The 12,952-nt window shown below is 36.1% G+C and overlaps 1 protein-coding gene across 2 annotated transcripts; it reads right to left on the reverse strand.

Moving 5' to 3' along the window:
* Nucleotides 1-1,300: 1,300 nt before the first annotated feature.
* Nucleotides 1,301-12,708, reverse strand: LOC147403117 (Protein kinase superfamily protein). 2 transcript variants are annotated; one of them, XM_086438583.1, is made up of 9 exons: nucleotides 12,298-12,708; nucleotides 12,106-12,209; nucleotides 11,351-11,803; nucleotides 10,458-10,823; nucleotides 6,890-7,099; nucleotides 3,965-4,342; nucleotides 3,074-3,317; nucleotides 2,824-2,971; nucleotides 1,301-1,926 (listed from the first exon to the last, which is right to left on the reverse strand). In XM_086438583.1, the coding sequence occupies exons 2-9, from the start codon at nucleotides 12,182-12,184 to the stop codon at nucleotides 1,543-1,545; spliced, it is 2,262 nt and encodes a 753-aa protein (XP_086294709.1). In that variant the 5' UTR covers nucleotides 12,185-12,209; nucleotides 12,298-12,708; the 3' UTR covers nucleotides 1,301-1,542. The 2 variants fall into 2 exon arrangements, with proteins under 2 accessions (XP_086294709.1, XP_086294710.1); XM_086438584.1 differs by lacking the exon at nucleotides 12,106-12,209.
* Between the last annotated feature and the right edge of the window lie 244 nt (nucleotides 12,709-12,952).

The raw sequence follows: 12,952 nt of genomic DNA on the forward strand, positions 1-12,952 counted from the left end.
AAAATAAATAAGTCCTAAGACTGACAAATGAGTTTTCACTTATAAGTAATTTACATCATGGATAGACTATTATCTATATATTTTCGTCGTATTAAAGATTATATCTCTTGATTTAAGCAGTGAAGGAGTCGATGCGAAACTTGAATAACGAAGAGCTGTTTTGGAATCCAAGCACAAAAACTTTGGAATGGAGTAGAGTTAGAGTTCATGTTATGCAAAACTGGAATTATGAGTAATTTAGACTTTAGAGTCTAAAGTATTTAGAATTAACAAATCAAGTAGATTATACGAATAAAAATAAAAACCTAATAGTGACAATCATAGATGGAAAGAGCCGAAAATTGATAATAGTGAAGGGATCATGATGATGTTATCCCTAAAATCAGAATTGGATTGTTGAAGTGGAAGTGTGCTTTGGAATGTTATGTAATTGAGGCACCTCAACCAAATAAAAAATTTGTATAAATGAATTTATTTTATTTTATTTTTTACTAAACATTAGACAATTAAAAATTAACACATGTACAAATTAATTGAGATTATTTGATCATGAACTACGAGAATAATTATATCCCCAAGAAAATATGGGAGTTTAGCTTTTAGAAGACCCCGTAGGTCGAGGAAGAGGAAGCCTATATGACCATAATAGAATTGACCAAAAGAAACTTTAAAAAAACAAAACAAAACAAAATACATGACTTTGACAATTGAATGGGGGAAAGGATGATGATGCAATCATTTATCAAATAATAACGAATGGCCCACAATAAATGTCTTATGAATGAGTGTTTGTGATAATCCACTTGCATTGATTTTGCTGATATATAGTATTTTCTTTCCGTTGACCCCTACGTATTCTATGTTGTAGGACTAGGGAATGCATGTGGGATGCATACATTGTTTTAAGTAAATATCATTAACGATTAAAAAAATTTATATAAAAAATTATCATAATCAAATCAGTTGATGATTGTAACTCAACTTAAAGTAAGTCCGAGGAATTTCGGGAAAAAAAAAAAAAAAAAAACTAATTTTTAAGAGAGTGATATATACATAAATTACTTATGGGATGGATGTGGAAAGGAGGGGTCGAAAAGAGAGATACACGTTGGGAATCGGACAACTAAAAAGTCTAACTAAGAAGAGATGGATTGGTTGCAACGGATTGATTTGGTCTCATCTTTTGTTGCTCCGTTCCGCTATGTGAGCACTAACGTGTCCAATTTGCAAACAGATGGATTGATTTGGTCTCAAACCGACAACAACAAATCAATTCAACAACTTGGTCCCTCAATCTGGAAAAAAAAAAAAAATTAATTGAAACGCCAGTCAAGAAAACACTCAGATGAAATGAAAAGGAAAGAAACCCTTTAAAAGCCAATTCAAGCAAACAAAACTACATGGAATATACAATACGATGTATCATGTAGAGAAGCCACCACCACTACCTAAGAATAACTGAAAAGTGGTTCTCCACACCAAAGGCCATTCCTGACTTGAACCATCATCATTCTTTGCATTCTTGTATTGGATGGTCACACTTCAACGTCCCTCATGCAAGTCTTCTGAAAACACAGCTGTTCGAGAGATGTTGTCATTATCAAAGGCGCTTAGACCAGAGAAAGGGCCCGAGGAAAACATTGATGAAGTCCCATCGGACTCATAGGTGGTGGAAGACTGTCTGAGGTTGGGATTGGGACGGGTATTGGAGGTGGTTAACATAGAATCCTGATACTCTGTTATATGCTGCACCATCTTAAGGGACTGGACCACTTCTCCCATCGTGGGCCGCTGGCTTGCCTCAGGAGCAACACAAGCTGCGGCTATCGTGCAAACCCGAACAAAGTCTTCCTTTGGGTACTTGCCTGCAAGCCTTGGATCAGCCAGCTCTTCTAATCTATCCTTATCTCTTAGAATTGGCCTAGCCTGAAAGAAACAGAACAAATTGTTTTAATCTCTATCGAGATTAAAAGGATATCACACATCCACTATGTAACTTCATCATTATAGTTATCGTATGCATCACTTCAAATATAATCGAACGGAGGGGTAGGATTCATTCAGCCAACCCAAATGTTAGTGATGAGCCTTGATGACGATGATTATGGTATTTACCACATAAAAAAGTTTGAACTGAGAGCTACACTGTTAATTCCAAGGCCAGAAATTGAATTCTAAATTACTCAGCAAGATGAAAGAAAAAGAAAAGAATGTTGCAACAAAGTCCATGGATGATTAGATGCCAATAAATCCCAGAAAGCTAGGTAGATTGTAAGGATGGTCTACCAAAAGAATAATCTATAAATGTGACTCACACGTCCATCTGATCTTATATGAGTACTTGAGTTTGCCCATGCCTACAGCACAGTCATCCTATTTTGGGGTAAAAGAGGAAAGACAATAAAGTTGGAGGGGTATTATAGAAAAAAAGGAGAAGAGGAAAGAGAATAAAGTTGCAGGGGTATTATTGGAATGGAGGAGAAAAAGAAAGGTAATAAAGTTGGAGAGGTACCTTGAAGAGGGATAAGAGAAAGGAAAAAAGTTATCCTTGAGATTTGTAGGAAGATTAAACCCCAACCCCTACTCTTATGTGGGGGATAAACATGTTAAAGTGAACCAATGTGTTTTTTTATATCGATATACATGACAACCTTGTGTTTGAGTCATATAGCCTTCTTAGTGAGGACCCAACCGCAAGGCCTGCTGGGATATATTTGAGGGTAATCAACCCTCAAAACATTTATAGTACCCAAACAGGAGAAGCCATTTTGTAATTATGGATTACTTAAATTCAAAAAGTAGAACCACGAAGAAAGTACTAACCCAAGTTACAAGATTCTCCTGACCGGAAGGTTGTGACATATCCACGGGCTTCCTTCCTGTCAGCAACTCAAGGAGGACAACCCCATAACTATATACATCGCTCTTGACAAGTAGATGTCCAGTCATAGCATATTCAGGGGCTACATAGCTGAAAATTAATTCAGTTCCATATTACTACCACTTGAGATTAGACCAATCATCGGAATGTGTATGGTCAGGAGGAGAGAGAAAAAAAAAAAAGGAGGCTTACCCAAATGTTCCCATCACACGGGTAGATAGATAATTTCCTCGTCCTTCGGGTGCCTGTTTAGCCAGGCCAAAATCAGCAACTTTAGCATTAAAGTTATTTTCAAGTAATATATTAGATGCCTTGAAATCCCTATGGATGACACAGGGTTGTGAGTCCTCATGTAAGTAGGCAAGTCCCCTAGCAGCATCAAGAGCAATCTTCATTCTGGTGCCCCAATCCAAAGGACAATTTACCCCCAAGGGACCTGAAATGAAATAAGGTTTATATAAGTAGCGTGCATGAAACTTCGTAAAATAGCATAAATTGTCCCTAATTTTTCCTATATAGAAACTCAGTCTTCAGTAAGAACAGCTGGTGTAGTAAAAACTTAAAAGCAACTAGTAGTAGAATCCCGTAACTTAAGCATGGTTTCAAATCTCGTCCAAGACAGAGATGAGTCACCCAAGTCATCTCGGTATCGTCCATGAACAAGATGGATGGATGGACATGGCTCTCAACTTTGCCATATCTCGCAAGATAAATGAGATGACTCGGACAATATTTTGAAAATCTCGTCTGAGTCAGAAAAACACGGCTAAGTCAACCAGGATTTTGTATATTTTACTGATGATAATTGTCTTTTAGAATTTAAATTCATATTATCTAAATAAAATATTATTTTATGACAAACATCTTCTAATCTAACTTATTTTATATATATATATATATATATATATATATATATATATATATATATATAAATTATAATTATTTTCATAAAAATATACTTGAATAAATAATTGCAAACTGAGTCAAATGGTTTATCTCATCCGAGACCACTCGGACTCGTCCATGAACGAGACGAGACGTCAACCCGGGTTTTAAAACCATGAACTTAAGAAGATGAAATACCATGGAGCCAGGCCTCTAAGCTTCCGTTTGGGACAAGTTCGTAGCAAAGAAGGTTCTGTGAAGAGTCACGATTGCTGTAATAGCCTACAAGTTTCACAAGATTACGGTGATGCAGCCTGCTAAGCATATCGACCTCAACCAAGAACTCTTTGTCTCCTTGTTGCCCTCCACTAGTAAGTTTCTTAATAGCGACAGCTGTTCCATCACTTAAAACACCCTTGAAGACCTTGCCAAACCCACCCTCTCCAAGCACGCTTGCAGGATCAAAGTTATTTGTCGCTTCTTTAAGCTCTTCGAATGCAAGAAACCGCATACTGGTGGGGTGGGGGTGGGGAAGAGACCCTCCTGCGTGAGCTGCATCAACAGTCTTTGGCTTTGCTGCAAAAATGACAAAAAAATGTAACATTTATTGTTTGGTAATAACTAAAAACATAAAAACTAGCATCCCTTAAAATGTAATTCACATTGAGTTATTTTATTGTATTCCCTTTGTTGTGTAAATGTCTTGTATTCTGTTGGCGGTATGCAGAGTTGCGGGGGTAGAGCCCCCGCCCAAATTTTTTAGGGTTTCAATTAGGACAATTGTGTAATATTTTCTTAAGGGTTTTCTATTTTTGGGGAGATAGACGCGTTTAGCAACTTCCGTTTATTTAAATAGAGATCTCTAGGACTGTAAAACTTGGAAAGAAAATAGTGATTGTTCTTGTTCTGATCCGTGGACTTAGGCACACTGCCGAACCATGTAAATCCTTGTGTTTTTGTGCAATCTTCATTCTCTTTGCTATTTCCTTATTCACACCCTTTTCAAGTAAGCCTCCTGCCACTCATAGATCTTGTGTTCTCCTCAATTAACAGAATGGTTTATTCCCATTGAATACCATGTATTATCATCGGAACACAACCATCTTCAGTCCTAGAGTTCCTCACACTAACTTAAGATTTATGAGAATTTGAATCGAATGGTACACAGAAAGAAGATAACTTGTTACATTCCTTGTGTCATGTGAGGACATCCCTCACACCAGTATGATCATCATAAAAACCATATCCCAACTATTTGAGGTTGGCTGGATGAATTTTGTTCATATTCAATTCTACAACCATGTCATTCATTGATCCATGTCTTCATAACTGCTCTCAATATCTCAATCCACATCCTTTCGGAGCTTCCTCACTATTTTAGAAACTCCAAACTTCTTTCCTTCTAACTGATGCTGTAGAGAAAGACAAAGTCCAAATTTCCGAAACTCCACTTCTCAAATAGTGTAGAAACACACTAGCCCAAGACTCATAACTAAGAAGAAGAACAACAACAATTAAAAAGATGAAAATGAGAAATACTAAATTAATTCAAAAAGAAACTTTACAAGTTGGAAATGAGACCTCCTCTTATACAAGATATGGAATTTGGAGTGTTGATGGTATCTTACTCACTTTCTCTCTTCTCAAGGGCTATTTCAAGGATTTGGCTGTGAATGAGACTCCCTACATGTGTATATAGGTGGTGGAGGAAATTTCTAGCATGTGAGAATGCTTGTTCAAGAAGTTTCAAGAGGGTTCAAGATGGAAAACAAAATTGCATTGAGACTTAAACGTAGTTGCATGGGAAAATGGAGATAATTGAAGGTAATGGGGTTCATCAATGAAATTGGATATTCTAGAAGAGTACATGGGAAAAGCAATAATGGTTACATGGGAAATGCAAAGGTGATGAGGTAGAGAAGAGAGAGAAAGAGAGAAAGTGACATGTGTCAAACACACATGTGAGTGGGACCCATACAAAATTACATAAATACCCTCACTACAACCCTCAAAATAAAACTTCTAGAAAATTAACTCTAAAATTTAACAATCGTCAATCTTCATTTCAGATGACCAGATCATCTTAATCGAGTCTCCCTTACTTCATCATCTATTGGGGCTACTACTCATTTTCATGTGTTCGTTTATGAGTTCTACTTTCTTTGTTTTTCCACTCATCTATCACAGCATCTTCATCTCGGCTATACGCTCATTATGCGAACATGCTTCTTGAATAATAATTTTAAAGACCATTTATTGTGAATAGATTTGGGTTTTCAAGGTGTAGTTTTCAATTCTGCAGAAGGTACAACCAGTTTCACTTGCATTAGTTGTTCATGAATAAAAACAATCTTAATTAGGTGTCTGATTATTAAGCATTTATCGATTTTTCCACAAAATTTACCTAGCCTATGTTGCTCCAAACAGCTCAAAACATACAGGAAAGCTATAACCAAAATCAGTAAAACCGGAAAGGAAAAAATCCTGAAGGTGCCAACTTAGAAAGTTACTAAAGTCTGAGTGGGAATACCACAAACCCGGTATCAAAATCCCACATTGATGCCACTGCAACAATCAATTAGCATTTTAAAGAAAAAACTTGGGATTTCACGTGAAGCTTCACTGACCAACTTACAAACCTCTCTTTAAATCAAATATCAAAATGAATCCTCATTACTAAATTTCTCCCCATCTCATTTTAGTCACACTCCCAAAGAATTCCCTTATTTCTATTTATTGTTTTTCAGTCCTATTTTACACATACAGCCATCACTAACGCTTCTTGAAATAGACATTGCAACACATCAAAGTTGAACCTCAAATGGGCACAACTACAATATCTCTTTTATAATTAGTAGGCCAACTCAATGATGATAAACTTGGGGACATTAGGTTGCGTGACTCATAGTAAGTGAATGAATATCAGCCCTAAAATAAATGTGTGCCAAACCTGGTGCACCTCACACGAACTATTAGCATTTCTCTAGAATTGCCATAATTCACATATAAACGCACCTGCCGCCTACCAGAGATATTAATATTTTGAGATCATAGGGCATGCCTGAAATTGCATTTTAGAATACTTATCAGCAATTTTATTGAATGATAAAAAGGAATACTTACCAGTTTCTTTGACCAGTGCTTTCTTCTTTCCTCTACCAGACATGCATGAACAAATTACTAGCACGGACAAAATGATGATGATCAGAACACCAACACCAATGCCAAGAATAAGAACCAAGTTTGAATGTTTCCCACTGTTGGCAACAGGGACAGGCACAGGAGAGGGCACATGATGTGGGGCAATTACAGGTGAAATATATGCCGGGGGAACTGCAATCAGATGTGGAAGCAAGTTAAGCCAAAATTCACAAAAATTCCAGAATAGGATCATTAACAGAAAAAGATGAACGCGTACATGTGAGAAAGTTAGTCCACAAAAGCAAATGGATTTAGTTACAAGCAGATTCAGAACTACAACAAGGGTCATTGGGTTAAGTAATCTGCAAGCCAAACTGGATGTAAATAAATATATCTTATGCAAGTATCCCAAGTCAAGATCCATAACCTTAACATTTTGTACTTGCATGAGTTTAACATCAACTAAGGGGCACTAACAGATTAAACTGTGTTACCTGCAAAAGGCAAAAATAAAAAAGTGTGATAATAGAACAATTTTAATTTCTAATCTCATCTCAACCTCAAGATAATTTTGGTTATAATATAAAAACACAATGCCTCAAGATGAAATTTGTAAACCTTGGTGGGAGGGTAGATCGTCCTCATCCAAGAGAGAGCAAGAGGGAGAAATTAAATTGAGAGAAAGAGAGACTCTGTTATGGATTATTGCTTCTTTGGTACTTCTGATTTGATGAGTGTAACCAATAGCATTATACAACAAGGAAATTCTAAAAAAATTAAGGATTAGGTTTGGGGTGGGGTTATTGGGCTCTAATGGCACAGAGAAATTTTGGGATGGAATTTTTTTTTTTTTTTTTTTTTTTGGTAAGTAGAGAATTTTTATTAAAGAAAGGATGAAGGTCTATAGACTTGCCTATCAAAAAAAAAGAGAGAAGATAACGAACACAAGTATAAAAAAAAAAAAAACATTCATAATACAACACAAAACAAACCCCTATGGAACCTCAATACAAACATGGTCCAACCTAAATAACAAGTCCTCAAAGAAAATGCCTTTAAATTCCTTAAAGGCTTTAAACCAAAAGAAAAGAAACACCAAAGCATTTATGATTGCTTGTTGGATTGAGCTCCCTTTCCCTATGAAAATTTGGTTATTCCTTTCCCTCCAAATGGCCCAACAAACCACGAAAGGAGTCAAACTCCACAAAATCCTTTCTCTTGATAGGAAAGCCTTCAATGAATGCCACAATTGAAACGAAAGAGGATATTGAAAAAAGGAAACACCCAATAATTCTGAATAAAGATAGGAAATGGGACCTATCATGGAGTGAATCTATACCATGAATGAGGATGTAGAAAATGTCTTCCCACCTAGCCTTGCAAAGGGAATAAAAATTCACAACAAAGTCTCGGAAGATGAGATGCTCAAGATAAAGGATCCTATTCAAAACGCTTGCACTAAAGAAGAGAGTACATAATATTCAAGGGAAGAGCCTTAAAATTCAGTTAAAATGGACTTATGGCTTTATTGCAAGGAAATCCATTTTTATTTTTATTTTGATAAGTACAGAATTTAATAAAACAAGTGAAAAAAGTACAAGAAAACAAGGCGGTCGAGATGACCAACCAAGAAAGAGTGGCGCCTAACTAGCATACATCATCTCCAAACGAAAGACAAAATCTTCAAAAAATACACCCTTAAAGTCTGGGCAAATCTTACACCAACAGTACAAAAGTCCTAAAATTTTCAACATAGTACCCCAACAAATAGCAAACGGAAGTAACCTCCACAAAGTATTCGATATCCCGGAAAACAAAGACCTGTCCCAACTCTGAAAAAAAGATAGAATCGAATTTGGGAGGACCCAATGCAATGCAAGGGATTGTTTAGTACTGATTTTACACGTCTCACTAAGCTCTAAAGGAAGATTAACCACTTAATGGCTCATCACCTCACCCAACCACTAATAGCATAAGCATTTATGTTTAACCATGACTAGGTTACACAGTTATGCCTCATGAATAACATCTTGAATCTCCTTTGCTAGTTGAAATAACAGCATTCCCCATTGTTGATGTAATCACAAATCGTGACATTGCCAAAATACTTTAAGTTCCAACTTTAGATATCACAATTCATCCATACCCATGTACTTAAGACCCCAAAAATCACAGATTTAGAGTTGTTCCCAGATCTTCACATCATGAGGAATATTTAATCCTGGAATTTACAATATCTTGATGTTCTCTCTTCAAACCCCACATATAAGGCAACCAAAATTTGGGACAATCATAAAAAATCACTGTAAATCTTGGTCAATGTCTACTTCAACCCAAATACTTAAGCCTTGCAACCATAAAAGCCCGACGGTGTGAGCTAGACCACTCAAATCCTCAGAAACTTCATGTCTTGCACTCCAAATTAATTCAATGATCTTCTATGTGTCCTTCATACAAGCTTATGGTTAACATTCTTATAAGCTTGATGAAATAGTGTGATAAGAAAACTTCAGATATTTGTCCTACATCGCCTTCAATCAATTCAATTATCTCTTATTGTGCAATGGAAAATCAGTTTTGAAATTTGGAATTTTTTTTTCTAAGCAAAGGGTAGTTAAGGTAACCAAAGGAGTATTGATGATAAATACACTAGTCTGACTCTCATTACTAAGCACTGCAATGCATTAAAAAATAATTTTACAATTTTATAAAAGAGAGGTCCAATATGCTAAGTCCAGATGTTCATGGGAGAACCAAGTCCATCTAGTAACAGACACTCCATCATGTTGACTTTTTGAGAACGCTTCTTCCTCATCCCTAATCCTGCTTTTTGCAACCATGTTGCTGACAGGCAATGTTCCATAAAACTAGTAAATATTGGCATTTACCTCTTACATGTTGAGACTAATTGAGGTAAAGTTCCAACTAGAGAAATGGGAAGAAGATGAAAGCATGGTTCAAAATTTTGTCCCGTTTTGGAACGTTTCAACGGAACATTTCATTTTCAGCTTGAAACCAGAACGAAACATTAAATGTTTCAGTCGAGACCATTTCAATTTTTCTCCTAACCAAAACATTGCCACAAAACAAAAGTTTAAACCTTGGATGAAAATGGGCCATTTCAGTACTTATCCAAAAAGAAAGAAAAAAATGGTCTATTTAAGTGTAAAATAAATTGGGTAGAATAAATCATTCAGATCATTTTGTTGGTGACTTCATTAAGTCAACACTCCGTCAAACATTACATTATGCACATCGTGCACATAAAAAATCCTGACAAAACAGTAATAAGGCAAATAATTGATAAGGGTATACACAGAAGTTATCTTCTCTGTAAAAGAGCTAAAGCTAGGATACAACTATAAGTAGGCAAATGATATCCACATATAAAGTATGTTCAACTGCAAATCATGTGTAATAAATATCAACAGGTACCCAACATATACATACATAGTTCTAATGCTCCAAAAATAAAGAAAACCGCAGCATTGAGAAGTTGCATTTTTTTTCATTGAGATACTAGCTATGTAGGAGGGCAAGACAAAATTACCTTCAGAATGATCTGGGGGCTTAAACCAGCTGAAGTTAAGAAGTTTGTAATCACCCACCAACATAGGGTTGAGATGAATCCTATGCATAGCAAGGGAAGAATTTATGTCATTCACAGCATGGGCAGAGAAACTTATCCCAGTATGTGGAGTAATATCCATTGAAATATTCAGCCTTGATGAGCCAACTACATAAAAGTTGATGATCACAAACTGGGAATCTCTCAAACCAAGCTGAAGAGCTAATTCCTTCAGAAAAAGACTCCAATTTGAACTAACATTCAAAAGTAGAAGATCAAGCTGTATAGGATACACACAATGGCAAGGATGGCTCCCTTGTTTCAACACCATGTTTGGCCCACAACAATCTGACCAAGTGAGAATGAAAACACAGAAGTTAGGACCAAAGCCAACATTCTCAATTTAAAGCAAAATCCTAATCTTTACAATTATAATGAGAGAAGGTAGAGTTAAAGTGATTTGAAACCAAAATATGAGTGGCCATAAATGTCCCCACTTTTATATTTAAATTTAATATTATCAGGGTTATTTTGGTATAAAAAAAACCAAGAAAATTGCAACCCACGACCATTTAATCACCTTGCTTAGTTTTCAAAAATGCGAAAGTATCCTTTTTTACCAAGTAATCTTCAAAAACCCTTAAATCCATATTTTAAATTACAAATTACCCTTTGATACATGTGTGTTTGCACATGCCGCCTTCTAGTAATAATAGAAGAATAATTTCAATGTTGTCTTTCCTGTCAAGTCCAATTTCGACTATCTAACCTTGATTGTTAAATTATAGATGGTGCAATTTATGAGAAAGTTACCCAAGCTTACTAAATCAAGTTAGAGAAACACAAGAAAATAAATGGTATGCAATATATCTTACCAGAGATGCGAGGAGATAATGGTGTCTGAGCTATCCCTGAAGGATTTGTACCACCATTAGAATATGCCGGCGCAACACCCGCCAAGCGGGGCGGTAGAAGACCAGTACTGGGAGCAGGTAATTGGCTTCTCTTCATCAATGGTTTCGACAACCGTGGGCCCGATGGGGGATGAGCTGAAGTCGTTAATGAGCCATAATTTGGAGGTTGAGTTGGACCTAGCATAGATGGAGCACCACGTGGTGAAAAATGTTTCTGATGCGGTTTATGAAACGATGGAAGCTTTGCGGGGAAGGGAAGTTCATGAATTGCGGGTGAAGCAAATGGTGCACCGGTTGAAGATGACGAAGGTGATACTGGTAAAAATCTTGGCAATTGGGCATCTATACTGAACGCCACCAAAGATAAAACCAGTATATATTCGAGTAATAACCATTGAAGCTTTTTCAGCTGCCCTGTAAATTCAGAGTTTAAAACTAGTTTCAAATTTTTAATAATGTAATTGCTGACAATAGAAACGCATCAGAGCTTAAAAAATTAACAACCCTAATTAATAGATAATGAAGTAATTACATGTAACATGCTTGTATTTCTTGAGAATTTATCAATTTCGCTTTAGTAAAACCTACTGACAGCTAAATGTGGAACAAATGTGTTTTAAGTAACAATATAGTTTTAGATGACCTAGAACTAATAAACCAACACACATCCACGTTGAAAATAGTTTATAAGAAAAACCAAAACTTTCATAGGAAACCTTGGCTGAAGCAACTCGAGAGATCCAGCAAACGAATCGTTACAAGTTCAACCAAGCAAATACGCAGCATTTCACACATTTACTGAAGAAACGCTTGAATACCACTGAAACGAAATTAAAATACAAGTAAACATAAAAAAGCAGAAACAATCGGAATTATAACCATTAAAGGAGTTCGAAGAACACCATTACCATCAGAAATCAGGAATGAAACAGAAAAATCTAACATCGCCAAAGTTGTGATACAGCACGACTGCTTCAGATCTGTGTAAATTTAAGAAATCGCCAAAGATATCGTTCTTTGATTGAGCGTAGACAGCATAAGAAATCGAAGATGAAAGAACACTAAGATTACTTGCAGAAATCATCGCTAATTGCTGAGAATGGATCCAGAGGTGACGATATTAATTGAATCGGAGCTCGAAATAAATGGTTTGGAGAATCGAACGCCATTAGCTGAACAATAATCAGTTATTTAAATCCAACAAAATCTAATTTCTTAATAGAAAATTCGTAGATTACTCGAACTCTCGGTAGAAAACCTTGATTTGTTTTTCCCCCTTTTTTTTTTCTTGGTGTGGAGAACTGAAGGAAGTACAGACTGTGGGTTGCAGAAGCGTAAGTTTTATTTGCGGCTAACGTGCGCTTTTAACGTAAAAGTAACATCTAACGGTAAAAACGGACCGACGTTACCGTTTAAATGTCTAAAAAATAAAAAAATAAAAAAATAAAAAGGAAAAAAACCAAAGTCGAGATAGACTTAAAACCGCGCCTTGTATTCGTACGAATTGGGTAGCGCGCAAGGCGCGACAATTATAATATTAGAAAAAGGTCGCTGAAATGACAA

The sequence above is a fragment of the Akebia trifoliata genome, chromosome 4 (genome assembly GCF_017979445.1).
Source record: "Akebia trifoliata isolate Shusen 1 chromosome 4, ASM1797944v1, whole genome shotgun sequence".
In the NCBI taxonomy this organism is placed as follows: Eukaryota; Viridiplantae; Streptophyta; class Magnoliopsida; order Ranunculales; family Lardizabalaceae; genus Akebia; species Akebia trifoliata.

Excerpts from the sequence above, each read along its gene's own strand:
- LOC147403117 (XM_086438583.1), bottom strand. The coding sequence starts at position 12,184 with ATGTGTGAAATGCTGCGTATTTGCTTGGTTGAACTTGTAACGATTCGT. Across the intron at positions 2,972-3,073 it reads CGTGTGATGGGAACATTTGG|CTATGTAGCCCCTGAATATG; the intron begins GTAAGCCTCCTT and ends ATTAATTTTCAG. Across the intron at positions 1,927-2,823 it reads AGGAGAATCTTGTAACTTGG|GCTAGGCCAATTCTAAGAGA; the intron begins GTTAGTACTTTC and ends TGTTTCTTTCAG.